At 43.7% G+C, this 22,593-nt stretch overlaps 1 protein-coding gene across 2 annotated transcripts in view; it reads right to left on the reverse strand.

The window, feature by feature from the left end:
• Positions 1-22,593, reverse strand: part of lrp2a (low density lipoprotein receptor-related protein 2a) — a 390,094-nt gene that overhangs the window by 44,498 nt on the left and 323,003 nt on the right. For both annotated transcript variants that reach the window (XM_085986489.1, XM_085986488.1), the window contains exons 61-68: positions 21,730-21,867; positions 20,113-20,235; positions 19,866-19,994; positions 17,979-18,110; positions 16,020-16,151; positions 12,997-13,140; positions 9,580-9,745; positions 269-397 (exon numbers count right to left, since the gene is read on the reverse strand). In XM_085986489.1, coding sequence (XP_085842615.1) covers positions 269-397; positions 9,580-9,745; positions 12,997-13,140; positions 16,020-16,151; positions 17,979-18,110; positions 19,866-19,994; positions 20,113-20,235; positions 21,730-21,867 — 1,093 coding nt within the window. The remainder of the gene's footprint in view (positions 1-268; positions 398-9,579; positions 9,746-12,996; positions 13,141-16,019; positions 16,152-17,978; positions 18,111-19,865; positions 19,995-20,112; positions 20,236-21,729; positions 21,868-22,593) is intronic.

The following is a 22,593-nucleotide window of genomic DNA, read 5'->3' on the forward strand; positions in this document are numbered from 1 at the left end:
AAACCCACAACCTTCTGACTCAGGGGAGAGTAATACCAACTGAGCTAAATTGGACATCTAAGCTGGAATTAAAACTGCTTGTAAGAAATAAGTGGGTAAAGTTTAAACTAACCCCTTCACCATTTCAAGTTAATTTTTAAAATTTTTCAGAAAGACAGCATTTTCACAAAAAATAAATTACTGATGTCAGTAAGGAATATTAAATATTTAAATCTAAAATATGTATGCAATTTGGCTGTGAAACTGACTGTTTTGACAATTTACTTACCCAAGCTTAGGATTTACAGAAATAGCAGCTGGTTGGTCGAGTTGGGAGGAAATCAGCCATTTCCTGTACCTGCCATCTAGCTTTGCCACCTCAATTCTGTTTGTGCTGGCATCAGTCCAATAAATATGCCTTTAAAAACAAATGAAATTTACATGATCAAACATGTCTCAGCATTCTGCCTTGGACCAGTTAGACAGGAGTTTGTTGAATATGTTTTAACATCTTTTCCAACTGTTAACCATTTATTATATTTAGAATAGCAATGAAATGAAAGTTAGCACAGCAAAATGTATTACCCTCCCTTCAGCACTGTTTTCCTTATTGATTCTATGGAATTTATCCTCCACATAAATTAGGCTTCAGGTCCACGGTTAATGAGAAAAATTGATGGAACAATGCCCTTTTGCTCATTGTAGCCCAAGGGTCTGGTAACCTTACCTTGCTCCTGTGTTGCAAAACAGATTTAACCGAATCCCTCCTCAGTTTTTCTACCACTGGCAACTACAGAATAAACTCTAGTCATATATTGAAGAAGTAACTCTTGAAATAACATTCTAAGTATTCCAAGTCATAGAGAGATAGCAAGGCAGGAGAGAAAGACTGTGTAGAGGATAAATTTCATACAGGAACAATGAGAAAGACTGTGCTGAAGGTAGGCAGTCTACCATCTTGTTCATTTCTCATCATAGACGAGTTTGAACAGCAGTGCCTGTGGGCAATAACTTATGGGATCTTATGACACCTTGAAAAAGTGCAACATCCCCAGACACCTGGGAATCCCTGGCCCAAGACCGCACAAAGTGGAGGAGAAGCATCCGGGAAGGCGCCGAACACCTCGAGTCTCTTCGCCGGGAGCAAGCGGAAGCCAAGCGCAAGGAGCGCACGTCAACCCAAGCACCCCACCCACCTGCCCCTTCAACCACCGTCTGCCCCACCTGTGACAGAGACTATAGGTCCCGCATTGGACTCATCAGTCACCTGAGAACTCATTTTTAATGTGGAAGTAAGTCATCCTCGGTTCCAAGGGACTGCCTAAGAAGAAGAGGAGGAGGAGAAGAAGATGGGATCTTTGATCCAATCTAGACTACTTGTCTGAAAACAATAATGCACTGTGGTGTGTAAACAGAACACAGGCCTGAACTAACATGAATGAAGTGTCTTAGCTGACGATTGTATCACATGTTCTAAAAGAACTATGGAACATTTAACTTTCAGCAACAGAAGAAAAAGAACTGAATTAGTTGGACTGAATGGTCTGTAGAATTTACCCGATGCGAGGAAGAGGGGAGTCACCTGCCACAAAGAGGTCTCTGTTTGCGTAACATTTGTGTACGATACAAGAATGTTAGCTGAAAGTAGCCTTCAGATTTCATGCAGCCCCCCTACGTTAGTAATATTGCTCTGATTGTCAGTTCATTGCAGCATTTATGCTGTTGCTTACATTTCCCCCGTGCTCACACAGAAAAGACAGTAGCCCAACGGCCTGGGAATGAAAGAGCCTTGTGCATCCACTCAAACACAGTTTCCCCTACAGTCCCTGTCACACAGCACTACCTACAATCTCAACTGCACAAACACAGTGGTCCCGAATTTCCTCAGGGGCTCCACCAGACTTCCGTCATACCTCTGGCGGAATGCACCGTAACTGGAAGGAATCTAGTTGCACTGTGTCCTCACTAATTCTGGGATCTCCCATGGTCTTGTAAGGGGCGGGGGGTTTAATGGTGCGGGGTGAATGTGGGACTGTGACTGCTGAGGTAGCTTTTGGAGAAGTAATGGACTGATTTTTCTGTTGAAAATCCAAATGTCACTTTGGGTTTTTTACAGTTAAATCAATCAAGTGAAATATAACATGGTTAAAATTGATAATGATTATTAATGTCAAAAATTAAAAAATTCTCTCCAGAATGCCCCTAGAAATGAATTGTTGTGTCCGTGTGTTGATAGAGACACTGAAGACAGGAGTTGGTTTCACAGGTGTTTACTAAACAAAGTCTGGAGGGGAACTAACTGATACAACACAATATACAGGCTTATGTAGCCCGAGTGGCCATTACCGGCATTACAGTACACATGGGGCTCTTAAAGGCACATACACTACAATTCCTCCCCTTTTAGCCAACCAGTACATAATATTTTAAGTAATCATTAATTACATGTTACAAGAAAAATAATCTACACATTGCGGCAGTTAATTAATTATAAGTCAGTCTCTCTGGAGGCTTCCTGACTCGGTCCGGATAACGCCTCGGTGGTGTAGTAGTTTCTGGTGGTGTAGTAGGTTCTTTTGGCAAGGCTGATTCGGCTTGAATGCCAGTGTCGGGTTCATCGGGTTCCAGTATCACCGGATCAGAGGTAGATATGGGTATCTCTACTTCATCATTAGGCGTATAGAGTTGTGGTGTAGGTTGTCCCTTTTCGGATGACTCTATGATTTGGTCAGCATGGCGCCTTATTATGCTTTCTCCGATGTCTACGGTATACATCAGCGGTCCTAGTCGTGTGCAGATAGTTCCAGGCTGCCATTTCTCGGTACGGTAGTCCCGGGCCAAAACTTGTTCACCTATCTGGAAGGTTCTAGTTGGCCTTTCATTCATGCCTTGAAACTGCCGGTTCTCCACGTCCCTTCTGATGTTGGGCTTGATCAAATCCAGCCGGCATCTTAGGTTTCTATTGAAGAACATCATGGCGGGAGTTTGGTTGGTAACCATATGTGTTGCATTCCTGTATGCGAACAAGAAGTTATCCACCTTGTGCTGAAGTTTTATGTCTTCATTACCCATGGCCTTTATGGCCTTCTTGAAGGTCTGGACAAACCTTTCAGCCAATCCATTGGTGGCGGGATGGTATGGGGCGGACGTGTAGTGCTTAACCCCATTGTTTTTTTAAGAACTTCCTGAATTCTTCGGACACAAATTGCGGTCCATTATCAGAACAGATCTGTTCCGGCAGCCCATTCCTGGCAAATATGGTCCTTAATACTGTGATGGTTTTTTCCGTGGTGGTGGAGGACATCTTTATTACCTCCGGCCACTTGGAGTGTGCATCAACCGCGATTAAGAACATTGAGTCCATAAATGGACCAGCAAAGTCGATGTGTACCCTTTGCCAGGGGGATGAGGGCCACTCCCATGGATGTAGAGGGGCTTGTGGTGGAGCGTTTTGGACCTTCTGGCATCCTAGGCAGCTCTTGGTCATTTCTTCGATGTCTCCATCGATACCTGGCCACCATACAAACGCCCTGGCTAGGTTCTTCATTTTCACTCCACCCAGATGCCCCTCGTGAAGCTCCTTTAGAACTTTATCCTGGAGTTTGGGTGGAATCACCACTCTGGATCCACACATCAAGGTTCCTCGGCACACTGACAGCTGTTCTCTTCTTTGCGAGAATGCTGGCAACAGTGGTTCGCCATGTGCTGGCCATCCCTTCACTGTTAAATCGTAGACTCGTGAGAGAGTCGGGTCATTTCTAGTTTCCCTTTCAATGGCAGAATTTGTTACTGGTAGACATTCGACTATGGTAGAGTGGAAAATCTCCACTGGGTCTACGGTAGGTGCTTCTTCTACCGTTGGCAACGGTAGGCGCGATAACCCGTCAGCATTCCCATGCTGTTTTGATCCTTTGTATTCTATGTTGTATTGGTGTGCCCCTAGAAAAAGGGACCACCTCTGTAGCCTTTGCGCTGTCATAATGGGAACACCCTTTTTAGGGTTGAATATGGAGATGAGTGGTTGATGGTCGTCAACAAGGTAAATTTTTGTCCGTGTAGGTAATGGTTGAATTTCTTCACTCCCCATACCAGGCTGAGTGCTTCCCTGTCGATTTGGGCATAGTTACGCTCAGCTGAGTTCAATGAGCATGACGCAAAAGCTATTGGCCGTTCCGAGCCATCAGGGAATTTATGCGATAATACTGCTCCTACGCCGTAAGGGGATGCATCGCATGCCAGTCTGATTGGCAGTGATGGGTTGTAATGAGCCAAAACTTCTTTGGACGTGATTAAGTTTTCGCATTTATGGAAGGCACGTTTACAGTCTTCGCTCCATTTCCAAATTACTCCTGTTTGTAGCAGTTCATTAAGAGGGTGTTGAAGAGTTGATAAGTTCGGTAAAAATTTATGATAGTAATTTATTAATCCCAGGAACGACCTTAATTGTGAAACATTTTCAGGTGCTGGGGCTTTTATGACCGCTTCAATTTTTTCAGGTGACTTATGCAACCCTTCCTTAGTAATTAGGTGGCCACAATATGATATTTGATTCTGGAAAAATTCGCACTTGGGGCGATTTGCTCGTAGGCCCCGTTCTCTCAGCCTAGTGAGCACCTGCTCCAAATTGGCAAGGTGCTCATTGTCGTTTTCTCCTGTTACAAGGATGTCGTCTAGGTAGCATTGAGGCCCCGGAATCCCTTGGAGGACTTGCTCCATAGCTCTTTGCCAGATAGCTGGAGCAGATGCTACTCCGAAAACCAGTCGATTGTACTGGTACAGGCCTTTGTGTGTATTTATCGTGAGATACTTTTTAGAGGCCTCTTCAACCTCCATCTGTAGATATGCCTGTGCCAAGTCAATTTTGGTGAAACGTTTCCCTCCGGATAGTGAGGCGAAATTATCTTCTATCCTCGGAAGAGGATACTGTACCGTGTGACGGACCGGGTTTACAGTCACCTTGAAGTCTCCACAGATGCGAATTTTTCTCTGTTCTTCAGATTTATCATTATTCAACGTTTTCTTCATGACCGGGACGATGGGTGTTGCCCACTCGCTCCAATCTATTTTGGATAATACGCCTGCCTTTTCCAAATTCTCCAGCTCTGCCTCGACTGCTGGACGAATTGCGTATGGCACCGGTCTTGCCTTAAAAAACTTGGGTATTGCCGCATCTTCCACTTTTATTGAGGCGGTGATGCCTTTCAAGGTTCCTAGTTTCTCTTGAAACACTTCCTTGGCGTTGGCCAAGATGTCTTTTAATCGTTCAGGTATGACGTCATCATCATTTTTTTCCTTACTGGTCACTGTCAGTGCCTGAATGGAGTGCCAGTCTAAACGTATTTTTCTGATCCATTCACGTCCCAACAGTGGTGGACCACCATCTTGTAGAACGTATAAATACAACTTCTGTATTTCCTTGCCGTTGTATACAACGGGCACCCTTATTTTTCCTTTGGGGTATACTTTCTGCCCCGTATATGTTTTCAAGATAATGGATGTGTCTTTTAAAGGTATATGCGGAAATAGCCGCTCGTAATCCCGTCGATTTATGACGGTCAGAGCTGATCCTGTATCTAGCTCCATTTTAACTGGGGACCCTGCTATTGTGAGGGTAACCCAAATGGTCTGGTAATCTTCTTTGGCAATTACATTATGTAATTTGAGAGAGCTTAGTCTCTTGTTTCCGGAGTCGCTATCGCTCTTCTGGTCTTCGGAGCTACTGTCCGTCATCATTTGTACCTTTCTGTGCTTTTCCTTATTGATTTTTTTTCTGTTAGTGGATTTTTTGTTTCCAGATCGGCATACACGTGTAATGTGTCCCATCTTTCCGCATTGCCTGCATGCTTTGTCCTTGAACCAGCAGTCCCTCTGGTCATGGGTGGATCTGCCGCAGCGATAACATCTCTCGAAACCCCGTGTCATTTCATGGGTGCCGAAGTCCTGTGGCTTTTGCTGTATCTCTGCAGCTCCTCTTGCACTGAAAGCCTTGTCCGGTGTCAAATCTTTCTCAGAAAGTAGCCTTTTTTGTGTTCCTTCACTTAGGAGACCGCAGACAAATTTGTCTCGTAGAGAATCTGCCAGTCCTGCCCCGAATTGGCAGTGTAGGGTATCAACAATCTCCTTAAAATTCTTGTCCATCGGTTCGGCTAGAGTGATTAAGTTTCGTAACAGCTTGTATGTCTTTGCGCCCATTAGATTTAGAAGTACTGAAGCTTTTTTTTCATCTTCTATTCCATTTGTGGTGCAATATACCTCCACTCTTTCCACATGTGGTCCAATCCTCTATCTTGTTATCAAAAGCATCAATATTGCCAGACTTAGGCATCCTAGAAAAAAAATGGCGCTTCCCGCGCTTTTCTTTCTTTTCTGCAGAAAAGATATGGCGCTTCCCCGCCGCTGCTGCCGATGACAACGCTGTTTCCCGCAGTTTCCGTTCTTTTTATTTATTTATTTACAGTTGGAGACTCGTTCCTGCCGGACTCTCTCTCTAGGTCTGAACGCCGACCTGCTTGCAGCGCTGGCCGTCTCCCGAGTGCTCCCTCCTCGTCTGTTACTGCTTGCCTCCGCTTTCGCTGCTTGGCCTAGCTGCAGAGCCAGCCGCTGGAGCCCCAGCCCGACGCCCAGGAAGGATTATTGCAGTACCTGCCACCAGCTTGGCTAGCTGGTGAAACCACAGCTTTTTCTTTTTCTTGATTTCTTTTCAACTTTGGACGCCAGAGGAATCGATGTCTTTGAGGTGCTGCCGAATTGCAGGTAAGTCCGTTTCCAATTAGTCGCCACTGTTGTGTCCGTGTGTTGATAGAGACACTGAAGACAGGAGTTGGTTTCACAGGTGTTTACTAAACAAAGTCTGGAGGGGAACTAACTGATACAACACAATATACAGGCTTATATAGCCCGAGTGGCCATTACCGGCATTACAGTACACATGGGGCTCTTAAAGGCACATACACTACATGAATCACCAAATTTTGTGCCTTCACTATTTGGATTTTCCTCTTCAGGTTTTCATGCAATTTTTTTTTGCTCCAATACAAGTGAAAGAACGTTGGTTAGCTATAGCTTAAATAACAAAGCTTGTGTAACTATTTGTTTTCACATTCAAAGTTTTACATTGAGTATTTTTGAGTTGTCAGCTTTTTGGCCGGTAGGTCAACATTTTCAAAGCTGCTGGTCCGATTTTGCTAGTTTTCTAGGTTGGCGTGAATGTGGGTGCAAGAAGTAGTTAAGGTTACCTTCAACTCTTTGGGAGAAAAACTGGAGAGCCTCAGAGATGGAATGAAGGAGTTGGGCAGTGCAAAGATCCTTGCCGACGTAGACCCAAGCACCATCCGAGTGCCCATCATCAGGCTGGCAGAGCAGTGCCTGCGCACAGGATGTCTCAGCTCGTACTACTGCTGCAGAGACTCTTCTACAGTCTGGAGCTCTGAGCCTCTATCTAACTAGGAGTGGCAACAACCTCCCTGGCCAATTCTTGGTTTGTAGAAGTCTTTCTCAAGGTTATTTGTAAACCAGTAGAACATTCGCAGTAATGCCAACTCTTGCGAATTAATCGTGAGACATGCAATTTTTAATTAAAAATTGCCCCATCTTGCGATCTTACTGTAAAAAGCCAATTTCCCTTTAGAATTTCTCGCGCCTGCGCAGTTCCAGTTTAATGACATAACGCCATATTCAGTGACTTCAGCCTCTTCCAAGCTGCACATGCATCCTGCGATTTTGAAAGTCAGGTGGGGGGGTGGCCTTGAAACTGCCGCCGGTAGAGCGGGCCTGGATTTTTATTCACTTTAAAACCCTTAAAGGCGCGAGACGCACTCGGACCCCCCCCGGCCCCTCCTCCTGAAAGGCCTCGGATCATGTCAGCGCCGGTGGCCGGATTAGGACCCACTTGTGCAGCAGCGATGATGATGAAAGGAGCTGCCAGACGGGGCACGGGTTCAAGTTCCAGCTGCGAGTCACTGCTGTGCTCTGCCAGCCCGCTGTTGGCCTGCACTGGGCCCAGAGTCAGGGTACCTGCTGAGCATCTTCACCCCGGAGGTGCTCGATGAGAACGTGAATGTGACTTCAGCCTCTGGACTGGAGCTGAACCTGTCATCGAAGGTAAATAGATGATCGGGGATTGACTGAGGGGTGGAAAGTGGGCCCTGGGGCTGAAAGGTGAAGGGAGCAACCGGGACTAATGATCAGTTTGAGGTGGGTATCGGGGTGTGGGGTAGGTTAGGTAGTGTGGGGGGGCTATTGAGGTGTGGGGTGGGTATCAAGTCACTCTGGAGCAAATGGAGGATTTTGAACTGCGCCGCGCTGCTGCTGCACCAGAAACAGCTTCAGATTTGAATCCAACCGACCCCCATCTCGCCCCATTTTTATTTACATTGAAGTCAATGGGAGAGATGTAAAACAGGCTGCTGACTCACTGTCACCCATTTTCCACCATCGCAGAGGGTCAATAATCTACTTTAGTGAACTAGAACTACCCTCTCACAGCCCAGATTGGGCCAGGGATGGGGGAAGGGGTTCCAATCTCCCTGACTGTCGCTCTCCCTGACTGTCTGTCGCTCTCTGTATCTATCTCAGTCTCTGTTTATCTCTCTCTCTGTCTCGGTCTCTCTCTCTCTCCCCGTCCAGTACTTGCCCTATGGGTGAGATTGGGAACCCGTTGCCTGGGGTTCATTGGTCATGGACTTGTGCCAAAACAATTCAGTGATACCTCCATACCCCAGTGCACACTGGACATGGTGCCACTCTCCCCGCTCCATTTGGTAATGCTTCACCAGTAATGCCAACTCTTGCATTAATCCCGAGATAAGCTATTTTTAATGAAAATTTACCCCAACTCGCGAAGGGTGGTGATAATGGGTAGGATTTTTTTGTAAAGGATTTTCAGATGCAGTACAATAATTTTTGTAAAGAGCTGTGACCTGTTAGAGATTAAACAAAGCCACTAATAAGGTTAATAAACCAAAAAATACCAACTCATGATTTCTTACCAAATCTCATGATTTTTAAGAGTTTGTCTCATGATTTATGAGATGGTAGGGTTGGCATTACTGCATTCACAACATCTAAGGGTGCATCTTGAAGTCTGGAAGGATATAGCAGTAGAGGGAGAGCTCAAAGAATACCTGTTATAAAGGAGTATATGCCGCAAAAGTTGAACACAGGGTGTTCCTTCACTTTAAAAATATTGTTGCTTAAGCACTTGGGTCCCTAAATTCTAATAGTGCCGTGAAGTGAAGTGAGACAATATGGGATTTCCACCTGTTTGGAGATCCTGGTGCGAGCAAAAGGAGAGGCATGTAGGCTGTCTCAGTCCACCCTGCAATGCTTCCGATATGCTGAGAGGGGAAGCAGGGCCAAAAATTGGCAAAGAGGTGGAAGTTAGGCTCTAAATTACCCTGAACGTGCACCAGATTGGGGAAGAGGGGTTAGAAAATAGAAAATCTGTTTCTCGATCTAGGCCAAGGACTTCAGTGGGAAGCATGAAGCCAATTCAAAGAGGTCTAATGATAATGAAAAATTACATTTTCCAAAACAATCCTAATTATTAAAACTAAACTACAAACAATATCCTGTTTAGAGCTTCATATTTTTGTTCCTTACTTTCCAACCCAGTCCACGGCAATGCCATCGGGTGTCACTATATATTTCAGATTCAAGTCCACTGCTGTAGTTGGATTGTTTCCATTGTCATCAAATGTAGCGAGAAATGCTCGTTTTATAGCGCCGAAGTCTGGGCCATGTCCTAGGACAGTCCAGTACACAACACCTGCAGAAAGGAGGCGGCTTTGGTTACTTATAGTGTCTTGTAAATGTATGGGATTAAGTAAGTGATCTGCTTCTACCCTGAACTGTATTCAATATTTGGTGCACTCCAGTCACTCTGTGTTTTGGGAAGGTAAGTAAAAAATGCACTGCTACAAATTGATCATCCCAGATGATGAGTTCTTCAGTCAGTGACCAGGTGCAGATCTAATGAAACTCACTGCAACTGTGATGAGCAGATTGAGGTGACAGGTTATGTCACAAATAACAGGTGCTGAAGAAAATCTCCATGCTGGTTTATTATTTAAATAATTCTATATAAGTTTTGCTATTTTTGTCTTTTTTAATTTCTGAAATAAAGGATAAAGCAAACAAATAGATGGAAATTCAAATGATTTAACACGAGGGGGGGGGAAATTGGGTTGGTTTGCGCCTCTCGTTGGCGCCCCTGGAGGGGCGCTAACAGGGCACAAATCCCCTAGCACCCGGGCGTGGAGCGGCTAGCACCACCCGCGAAAATCAGCGGAAGGTTAACGGCAGCGGTAGCGCTGTACCGCCGGCGAAGACATCATTGCTGTGCGCAGCGCCTCGCTTGCGCTCTGGCCGCAAACTTCCCTTGTGCCCCCTGACCTATCCAATATGTCCAACAGGATTAGGGGGTGTTTTTGTAGCGGCAGCGGCACTACTTAAAAGGGCAGGTGTCAGGCGGGCATTTTTATTTTGGCCGACTGCCAGCACCTGTCCCCTTTCCCTCTTTTATGCAGGGTGCCGGCCGTGATCGCTCAGCCTGGCACTCCTCGAGTGCCGGGCTGTTTTCGTGGCACCCCGCTCCCCGGTGGTCCAGCAGGGCCCCGGTGTGTGCAGTACTAGGCCCCTCCCCTTTAATCAGGAGAGGAGGCCTGCAATGACATGGTGCTACGTGTCGCCGTGCATGGCGCTGTTGCATGTAGCACTGCGAACTTCAATAGTAGCGCCCCAAGAAAGAGGTGGCGTGCTTCCAGTAGCGCCCCACCTCCTGCTTGGGGCGCTATTACTGAATTTACGCTGGAGGGGCGCTAACTTTTTCGGGGTGCTAAAATGAGTGTCCCAAAAGGGGTGCCACCCAATTTTTCCCCCTTGGAGTGCAATACCAGGGCCTGAAGCTCAGCAGCACCATCAGCAGGTTGTAAAATGTCAATTAACAAAACACTTCTTTTATCTGTATGATTTGCTAGTGTTCCAATCTTCTTTTTTGATTGATTCTTGCTAACCACATGACTAATATCACAAACCTAGCAGGAATCAATCAGATTTGAGAATCAAATTCCCACAACAAAACACAGAAAGCAGATAATACACAAAATAGTTGAAATCACTAATAATTAAAAATTTGTAACTGAAAGTTTAACACAATAGGCCGGAATTTGTGGTGGGTAATAACGGTGAACTAAAATCACTCCGACATTGGCTGCCCTGTGACCCCCCACACCCCCATAGCCGGCAATTAGTGAAATCAGTGAAACTGAGGAAAATTGGACTTTTCTGCGGTAATATCATTGTTAAATACCCCATTTAATGTTAGGCCTTGCTGGATTAGGTGTAACTGAGGTTTTAACAGCGTATTGACTGCTAAACAACCATTATGGCCCTGAAAAATTAATTTAAATTTTGTGGAGTGTCAAACTTTTCCATTATGAAGGAAGCTTTTTTAAAAATGTAATTTTCTTTAAAGTTTGTTCATGATTATTTACCTACCTTATCCCCAAGTGAGAGTCCCAATCTTTGTTTTGCTCTCTGTAACATCTTTAAAATGTCCGGATAAAAGCAGCTTCTCATTTCCGGGTCCCCCGTCTGTGAGAATTCTGCAAAGTGATTGGCTGCTTAGACAGCTTGTCGATGTCACAGCAGCATCACACTAGGGAATTCCCACTACAGAGCGCTTTAATCACTTGAACGTCGAAAAATGCAAAGTTCTCGCCACAGAGATCACCTTTGTTTCACAGCTGACCGCAAATTCCGGGTCATCAAGTTTAAGTAACTGCAAACATGTGAAATGTCAAGTCTTTGGCAAGTCTGGGACATATTTATGAAAACCCCAATTAAGGGGTCAGCTGCTGACACTCAGTTCCAATTTTTTTTTTAAAAAGTCAACTAGTGTGCTTTCTAAAAAAAGTTAAATCCTAAAGTGGAAAATTATTTTAAAGCAATATGGTATATTGTATACCACATATATATGGTATACCACATGGTATATCATCAAATTCTCATCCCCAGTACTTTGGTCTACCTAGAGCAAAGCTTTTAATCCCAATTTTAACTTGGGGCATAAGTGTGGATTGCAGGGCCGGGCCGAGCAAGAAGCCCCCAGTATGGTGCCGATGTGAGGCTCAGGCTATTTTACCTCCGAGCCTCATTACCATGTTGGAGGAACAATTCTAGCCCGAACCCTGTGGGAATCACTACCAGGCCAGTGGGAAGCACAGGATTTCGCATAACAGTATGCCCCCACAAGAACGGTCCCTGGTACTAAGGTGAGTGGTCAGAGGGGATCACGATTGGGAGAAAAGTTTGGGGCAGGGGAGGCCCAAGGTTTCCGAGAAAATCATAAAAAAATGTAATATTCAACTTTACCTGGGCCAGGGATCGGGGGGGGGGGGGGGGGGGGGAGGATCGGCACCGACCTCATTGTCATCATTGGGGGGGGGAGGGGAGGGGGAGGCCATCAGAGGCCTTGTTTGGGGGGGGGGGGGTTCTCTGACTGTGGGGGGGGAGGAGGCTTGGGGGTGGAGGAGGGGCGGAAAGGCCATCAGAGGCCTTTTGCGGGGGGGGGGGGGGGTTCTCTGACTGCGGGGGGGGGGTGTATGGTCAGGACCCTGGATCCAGGAGGTAGGTATGAAGCCACTTACCTTTTGGATGCAGCAGTCCCTGCCTCTGTTTAACTGCCGGGTTTCACGAATTGTGTGAAACCCGTCCACAGGCAGTCAAAAACAAAATGATGTGGAAAAGAGAGGCTTCCAGCCTCACTATGTTTAAATTGAGGTAACGCCCCCTGGGAGCGGGTTGGTCACAAATCCAGAAGTGGGCAGGTTGGAGGTGGGATCAGGTCGGGAACAACTTAACTGCTCCCACGCTCCAAACCCGCCTGTTTTTTTTAAATGGGAAAATTCTGGCATTTATGTGGATATCAAAAACTACCATCCACAATTTTTAATCATTGCAAACCATCACCTGAAGTAGGTGAATTCTTCGAACCTAATTTTAACACTGTTTACATACTGAGGTCCGGATCGTCTGAATCCCAGATATAATCAACAGCTTTGATGTCCTCCTCGTTCTCAATGTAATCTGTGTATCGTTCAGATGACATGCTGTATCGCCGAATTCGTACACTATCCGGCAAAAGCAAGATAGGAGGATTCCCTGAAATTGTACAGGAGGAATTATTAATAGTTCTGTCATAACATCATCACTGTGACCCTTTCAACAGCATGTTGTCTGCAGATGTGGGTGTGCAGGGTGCCGATGTTAGGGCAAGAATCACCGCTTGGGCAGGCTGACCTGTCTGCCATCCTTCCATATGTCTTTCTCTTCTTTCAAACACATTCAGCCTGATTGGTGCCAGTAAAGGGAGCAGAGGAGAAATAAAGCATTAAGAACAACTGGCACAAATCTAAGTGCCAGCGGGATAAAACAAATCAAAATAAAACAAAACAAAATACAATCTTTGAAATCTGTACTTGAAGGTCAACTCCTGACGTCTCTGGACATCAGGTTTCCTGTTTGGAGTTCAGCACAGCGGTCAGCCAGAAAGTGGAGTGGGGCTTTTCGCACGACATTGTAATACAGAAATTAAGTTCCTGCCTGCTTTGGATGGGAACTTCCAATGCCCACTGCAGACCCAAATGGAAATCTGAGTGAGGCAGAAACAAGACAGAGCTGAATTTTGTCTAATTTTGCAGCCCATTATATTTGTGCTCATTTTCGGGCACAGGAGTGATGCAAAGAATACCAAAATAACCCCCCTTATCTCTCAGTCGTTCATTCCTCAAGCTCCTACAACCCTTGGTGTCACCTAATCATTAGTTATTGATTTATCTTGTCATCTCTTTTACTCTTTACAGCCTTGGTGTTGTTCTGTACTATGATCCTGGCCATTCATCTTGGTTTCTCAGGGTTTTTAAAAATCTATTGTATTATTGTTTTGATTAATAAGAAAGTTAAGGCCTATGTGGGGGATTACTGAAGATACTGAATTCTAGAACTTTTTTCTAATTCTGAGTTATTGCTTAACCTGTTGTTTATTCACAGTCACATTATATGGCAAATGCCTTGTGATCAGAACCTCCTTAACCAATGAGATTTAAGGATTGTGAAATAAACAGCAGAAGGAACGAGATGGATGGTGAATTAAAGAGGGTGAATTCGTTGGCTCTGAATTTGCGGCCGGCGGCGTAGCTAAGGCGTACACCGCTGAAATCCGAACAAAATCTGCACTTACCTTGTGCGAACCCCCCTTCGAGAAGTTGCTTTCAAACGCTGCAGAGTTGTGCGCAGCGCAGTGCCCCACGGAGCCCAGGAGCGCACCGTTGTGCGTAAGCGTACCTGGGATCACGTGGAACAGTGTCTTTCATGTCCTGACTTTTAGCCAATCAGGAAACAGAGGAGATTGCTGATTTGTCCACAACACATTTTAAATAATTTAGCTGCCAGAAATGCTAAGATTTCAACATTAATAAAATTCGATCAAACACTGAAAAGTCTTGAGATACTTTTTACTGAAACTATAAAACTCGATTAGGATGCTTTTTATACAAAGCATGCAGCTGAATTAACATTGGCCCTTTAGTTCTGGCAGCATAAACCTATAATCACAGTCTTATATAGATATAGTCCTACTGAATTAGTTTCTTCTCGATTAGACTAACTAACTTTTGATTAATTTAAATAATCTAAAATTGAGAGTTTAAATGTCTGATAACATGAGGAAATCATGAAAGTTAATTAAATCCTAGAAAGAAAGACTTACATTTATATAGCGCCTTTCATGACCACTGAATGTCCCAAAGTGCTTTACAGCTAATGAAATACTTTTTTTTTTGAAGTGTAGTCACTGTTGCAATGTAGGAAATGTGGCACAGCAAGCTCCCGCAAACAGAAATGTGCTAATGACCAGATAATCTGTTTTAGTGATGTTAATTGAGGGATAAATATTGGCCAGGACACCGGGGATAACTCCCCTGCTCTTCTTCGAAATAGTGCCAAGAGATCTTTTACGTCCACCTGATAAAGCAGACGGGGTCTCGTTTTAATGTCTCATCTGAAAGACAGCACCTCTGACAGTGCAGCACTCCCTCAGTACTGCTCTGGAGTGTCAGCCTAGATTTTTTGTGCTCTAGTCTCTGGAATGGGATTTGAACCCACAACCTTCCGACTCAGAGGCGAGAGTGCTACCTACTGAGCTACAGCTGACACTATCTAAATAGAAGTTGGGAAATAATTAAATCAAAACTACAAAGGCTTTTGAGCAGCAAAGATGGTGACATAAAAAGGCCCTGTTTTCAAACTTGACAAATGAAAGTCTCTTTCAAGGTTTGTATCAGCTCAGACACAAACCAATGCTTCATTGTTATGGGCTGTAACATAAACCTAGCTCAACATTAATACAATTTCCCCCCCCCCCCCCACCCTTTACGCTGTGCAACAGGCTTCCTACGCCTGTTTGCACCAGACGTAAACATTTTCAGGGCAATTAATTCACAGTAATTAGCCCAACTTTTCGCCAACACGTTCATTTTTATAAGGAGGTGAAACGTGCAGTGAAGCATTTGTGCAGTCGAAACTTGACAGATTACAAGTTCGGGATTTAGCGCATGCACTTGAATTTAGCCCCAATGTTAAATCAGATACAGAAAGAGAAATAGAGGGGGCAAGAAACATTGGATTAAGAGAAGGAGAAAAAAGTCAAAGGAAAATTAAGGAAACTTTTTTAAAATCTCCTAAAACAATTCCCAACCTGAAGAAATGTGACTCCACGCTTATAATAGTTAAATTTTGGTGCCAGAGGGGTTGATTGACAGTCATTAACACTTATCATGTCATTAAATGGGTACTTTCACTTGTAATTACTAATCCTAAATATCTGTGGCGAGTTTAGTACATATCTACCGCATAAATACAACAACTTCATGACATTCAATACTTGTCAATAGTGAGGCAGATCTGATTAATGTTGCAATTGTTCTTTCATTGATCTGGTAGTAAGCGAGAATATAAAATGAATACTTAAAGAATGCAGTTACCAGTTGCAGCACACTGAGTGCCGTGCTCCTCCACAACGGATCGAAATCCTTCAGCACAGAAACACTCATAGCTACCTTTGCTATTTTTGCAAATGTGAGGACAGGTGCCGAAGATCTCACACTCATTGACATCTGAATAATAAGAAACAAAATGTAGTAAGAACATGTTTAAATGCAGAGGTTAAATTTGAAGCAACCTGTGTGATCAAACACTGAAAGGATAAGGTATACAACTTACACCTTCATTCTCATGCCTCATAGCATTTTAAAAACGGACTCAAGTCTCCTCTCAATCAGCTCTTCTCCAGTGACAACAACTTTAGTTCTGTAACACTGTCCTAACAATCTAGAGCCTCATTTTAAAATCATTCTAATCACTTTTCACTGAAAGTGAAAAGGAACAGTAAGGGGCAGATCAAAAATAATTGGAGGTAAATACAACATCGAGGCATAAAACTGAGTCTGTAGGGCAACTGCTAGAGTCCCCAACCCCATATTTGATACCTGGTGAAGTAGATCTGCTGTTGCACGAGGTGGGTGTGAGGCAGCTGTCTTGTTTGGCCGTCCAGGACACCTTTCCCACAAGACAGCAGAGCACCATGTCTGGCAGAAAGTGGCAGTCATGCAGAATGCAAAAACCATGAACAGATTTGGGAGACCTTAAGGAAACTGGCAAGGTAAAATTAACCCGCTTTACCAGATGACACAAGACTGCATACCACAAAATGTTACCCACCAACCTGTTGCACATTTACTGCTCATCTATGCCAAGCTCATACAACCTTAAAGATTTTCACTGCATACCCATATTTCAGTACAGCACACATTGAAGCTGCAACTTGGAAGTCTTGCCACATAGTTATCTTTTAAGGGTTTCACACATCAAACTATTGTAACGTCATCTGAAGACATGGGGTCAGGATCCACATGCATGCTGATAACAGCCAAGTCTGCCTCTCCACCACCTCTCTTGATCCCTCCACTGCCTGTGTCAGCAGTCTGCTTGTCTGGCATCCAGTCCTGGATATGCCGCAATTACCTCCAGTTAAACATTGGCCCCCACCACAAACTCCATACTCTTGCTATCGATTCCATCCCCCTACCATTGTCTCAAGCTGAACCAGACTGTTCGCAACCTTGATGTCCTATTTGACATATCCTCTCCATCATAAAGACCATCTAACAACAGCTCATCCAAAACTCTGCTGCCCATATCCTATCCCACATCAAGTTCCATTCATTCATAACCCCTGTGCTACATTGGCTACTGGTCCACCAACATCCCAAATTTAGCATGCTAATCCTTATGTTTAAATATTTTCATGGCCTCAGCCCTCCCTATCTATGTAACCTTCTCCAGCTCTAAAACCGTCCGAGAACTCTGCATTCCTCCCATTCTGGCCCATTGTGCATTCCCCACTCTCTTTGTCCGACCATTGAGGGCCATACCTTCTGTCATCTAGTCCCTATGTGCTGGAATTCCCACCCTAAACCTCTCCGCCTACCTCAACTCCTATAAGACCCGCCTTAAAATCAACCGCTTTGACCAAGCTTTTATTCGCCCCTCCGAAGATCACATTCCTTGACTCGGCGTCAATTTTTACACTGATTCCCCTTCTGTGAACAACTTTGGGATGTTTTTCTACATTAAAGGTATTATATAAATGCAAGTTGTTGTTGCCTGTGAAGTTGGGGTAGGCAGGACTCCACATATGTACTCAAACATATGCTGAATGATGTTTTCTGGCCTCCTGCTGCCGGAATGATTTTCAATGTTTAATAATACCACACAAGAGAATCAAAATGTGAACAGAGGAACAGTTTCAAAGCTCAACCGTTTTCACAGGTCTTTGCACCAGCCAGTACCAATCTTCCTGGTTTGAGACCACCTCTTCAAGGTAACTCCTGAAATTTACCAATAAGCTGGTAAAATATAGAATACCCAGATTAGGGATTTACCATCACAGGCGTTCCCATCGTCCTCCCTTGCTTTGTACCCAGGCCTACAAAAGCAGATGAAACCTCCATCCTTCAGATCTGTACAATTGTGCTCACAGAGGTTTTCTGCACAAGATCGTTCTGTACCATGGTCTAAGGAAAGAACAGGATACTTTTAATTAATAGTCGTAAAATGCATTTATCCCTCATTATAACTTACTTCAACACATCAGCCTGTGACAAAATATGTATTAGCTTTGTTGGAAAGAACAAGCAAAAAGATTTGGTGTGACTCTAATTCTGGACTCTCCAGTGGCCTGACTAAAATGCACTGAGACTCATCTGTTGCAAACTGAGCACACTAGGACGGTTTCATTTTACCCAACACACATAGCTGAGAGCATAGTGCTAATCACGATTAGTATCAAATAGGAGTTAGCGTACAGATAACTCTATAGGGTCTTATATTATATCAGAGTACTGTCATTGTAACTAAGGCAACTGTTATACTACAGCTACTACTCCTAGACTGAAATTATATTGCGGCTGCACCTTGCTGGATTGTAGCACTGAGTTCAGCCAGGGAAGAGCTTGTGTCTGCATGCTCATATGCACATGCATATCTCTGCTATCCAGCCACCTTTCTTTTATGTTTTAAGAACAGAGGTGGGAGCGCCCACACTCGCTTTCAACCCAGCACAAAGCCACATGAGTGTGAAGTTACTCATGTGGCTTTGCACTGGGTGCAGTAAAACTGGGTGTAGCACAGCTCACTAGTCTGGTCTCACTTCTCAAGGCAAAATACACCAGGAAATCAGATAACTGAGTTATACTACTGATTTTAATTGATGAAAGGTGAAATTGCTTTGAATCAACACAAAAGTGGTAGTAGAACAACTGAAAGTACTCCTTAAACATTAATCGGAGATTTTATTAAGAGGTGATAAATTTTATTAAGTTTGACTGGCCAAGGACCTGTTGTGTGAAAGTCTAGCTGATCATCTAAGGATTTGGTAAAATTCGAGGCTGCAGTCACTGTGAATCAACTCCACTGGTGTTAACAGTTAATTGTTGTGAATCTAATGTTTCCCCATCCCAGGAATTTAAGGCCCAAAATTGTTTTTGAAGATGACATTCTTGTAAGTCGCACATTATCACCACAGACAGTAAAGGATCCTCACTCGCTGTTGTTTGTTACCGGTGGCCTCACCTGTACAGTCCACAAGGCATTTTTCATGGTGTTAATAAGGGCAGAAAATAAATATATATTGTAGAAAATAGCTGACTAGGAAATGAATCACAGACACATATGGGTTCCTGGTTGTTTTTTTTGATCTGTATGCGTCTGAATGACACAAACTATGAACCACATTGTACTCTGTAATTCATTGTGGACCACTCAGTATTCCACATATACATGTTATAATTTTTCCTCCATATTGCTACCAAATTTATGCTACTGTATACTTTCAGGTCCAGTGTCACTTTTATCTTTACTACTCTTCATGTCTGTCATTTTCAATAGATTTCACAGTGAGAGGCACTAATCTGAAGCTGCAACTTGAATCAAAAACTACCTGAAGATAGTAAAAGGTATGTATTGTGAACAAGGACTATCTGACACAGTAAGGTATTCATTCAATCCATTGGCACTTGCTGCTTATAAAGGTCAGCAGAACCCACTCATACAGTTATTACCTTGTATCTAACTGTCTGCCATCTAGTATTGTATGTGTCATGTATAAGTTAGTTATGCGTAGCTTAGCTAAGCTTTACTGTCATGAGGGATCAGCATCATATAAACATTTGCTGTATATTTTAGTATTATCACCTCCACCTACAGGTTTCTTTTGTTGCATATTACACGTAATAGAAACAGTTATACAAGCTACACATCTGCATACTTACTGCAGCCTAACTCATCGGATTGGTCAGCACAGTGAGCATAATTATCACACACATGGAGCACAGGAATGCAGTTTCCATTCCCACATTTGTATTCCTCGGTTGTGCAAGGGTGAGGCGTAGGTGGTTTACCTAATTGTGAAACAAATTTTTCATTAACTGGCATTGTTCTGGGTGTGCATGTGTAAAATGGTTGCTTTGTGTAGGTCACTGAAGTGAAGGAGATGCATAACTGTGAACACAGACTTACAGTGTTCTTCCTTTTCATCACTTCCATCTCCACAGTCATTTACTTCATTGCATAACTCATGTATGTACACACAGCGATTATTGTCACAGCGGAAACGGAAAGGAGAGTCACACGGGATGTCCACTGGAAAAGAACGTTTTGAAAGTTTTGACATTTGTTGAAAATACCTCAGCTCTAGTGTTCCCCAGATTGGATAACCTCAAATCCTCACTTGTCTATTAGTGATGAAATAGTGTTTATAATATTCTGTGCTGTAAGCTTCTATGATTCTATACTTACAGGGTTACTGACAAACAGCAGGGGTGTGGGACTAAGCACAACTGCTCTTTCAAAGAGCCAGCACAAGCACGATGGGCCGAATGGCCTTCTTCTGTGCTGTAACTTTCTATGATTCTATTATAGATAAAAAAATAAAATTTCTGAGGCCTGAGTCATTTTTGCACACAAAGTAAACATCTGTAAAAAGGTAAGCAGCAAAGCATTGGCTTTCTAAGGAAATTGGGAAAATAAACTTCAAACAAGCCTCAATCAATGGCACTCGTGAGACAGCTTCTCAGTTGTGTGGAGATTGACTCTCCTTCATACAGTACCTCCATGAAGCACTCGGATGAAAACCAGTAAGAATGTGATATAGGGAAATTGCAGAGGCAAACATAAATCTTACTTTTCTGACATACCCTAATCTATTAAACCAGTGAAACCCTTCCCCTCTCCCATCCTAGTTGTTCCCCTGGTACGGCCCCTAACTTCTCTCCCTTAAGTCCAAGGGGCACAGACTTGAACGCATATGGTGCACAACTAGTTTAGCTATTCATTGCCAAATTTGGCTCAACAACATAGAGAACTATCGGGCCTTGCCTTCTTCTGCCAAAAATGCTCACTACTCCAGAATGCTAAGATAACCCCCAGCTTCTTTTCTCCACTACCAGCAGTCTCCTTAAACCCCTCTCCCTTGTCCCTCCATTCTCCCCGCCAACAACAAGTACGAGCAACTCATGGACTTCTTTATCACCAACATTAAAACCATCCATTTAGCTGCCTCTGCCATATCCCTCCCTTCCCCTTGCCCGCCCAGCATTTTCCATTTCAAATACTCAGTGTCAATATTAAACACTCAGTTCAGATATACCATAGTCGGATGCAGAGTAAAGCTTCCTATATTATGCCCTAACAATTTACTACAGCAAAAATCTTAGAAGGGCATCCCCGCTGCACCAGGGAGATATTTTCAAAATTCTCATACTACCTTGCTTGTGGCCTCTTGAGTGAGACTGCTAGTTTGGTGCTGAATTAAATGTTTTTGCTGTGAGTCCATGGCCACTAGATACTGGACTGAAACTGCCCAAGCTTATTTCACATAGGGCCTTACAGACAGCAGAGGAAATGTTTCTCTCATTTATCTGCAGTGAGGTCACAGAGTTGTAAGGGCTGTATCACCTAGTACTCCCTACACCACCTAGTCAACTGTCCAGAATTATAGATAATTCAGGTATGACAATGCCAGCTGGAGGAGGTCCAGTGCCTTGATGTGTTTTGTTTTATCAAAATATGTTACAACTTGTAATGAAAGATAACTTCATTTTTATAAGTTTTTAAAAGTTAATTGAAATGGCTTACAGCAATGGTGGAGTTCTTCATCAGATCCATCCCCACAGTCATTGTCTCCATCACACTTCCAGTATGGCTGGACACAGACATGATTGTTGCACTCGAACAGGAAGGGTGGGCAGTAGGTTCCATTGGGATAGCGAGTTGCTATATAGGTGGAGGACAAAAATTAACAGTTGGGAAGATACATTTCTATTAATGGAAAGTTGAAATACACAACTATATACTAAGAATACCAGTTGTTCCAAAGTTATCTCACTAGTGGTGCGGGGTTACAAAATGTCTGCTATTTACAGTCACTAATAATGTTTTATTGATCCTGGTTTCATTCCTCCTTTCATTTTCCACCAATTTTCTCCCCTTCTCTGCTCCTGAAGGCATTGACTCCTGCAGTCTTGGGCATCAGCAAACTATTCAATCTGGAAGAGAATCCTTCTTCTGTCCTCACCCAACATCCATACACATGCATTTTTAGCAGGAGTCACTGGATTGCAAATTTTCTTCCACCTAATCTACGGCAGGTTAGGGAGCAAACCTGGGACCGTTCTGGCCTGTATGTATCAGCTACTCACTGGATAAATATGCTGATCCATTGGGGAAGCCAGGTTATTGATGCAGTTTTGGCCAGGGTGTGGGTGTCCAAGTTAATTGTGTATCACAATTCTAGGAAGTATAATTAAAAATTTGCAGACGTCACCAAATTGGGAGATATAGTTAATACAGAGGAGGACTGCGACAAAACACAGGAAGACATTAATAAACTTGCAGAATGGGTGTGTAATTGGCAAATTAACTTCAATATAGATATACATTTTGGTAGGAAGAATAAGGAGGACACATACTCCTTGGACAAGTGTTTAAATTGTATAGAGG

The sequence above is a fragment of the Somniosus microcephalus genome, chromosome 4 (assembly GCF_052327205.1).
Source record: "Somniosus microcephalus isolate GS21.2 chromosome 4, FLI_Smic_1.0, whole genome shotgun sequence".
Taxonomy (NCBI): domain Eukaryota; kingdom Metazoa; phylum Chordata; class Chondrichthyes; order Squaliformes; family Somniosidae; genus Somniosus; species Somniosus microcephalus.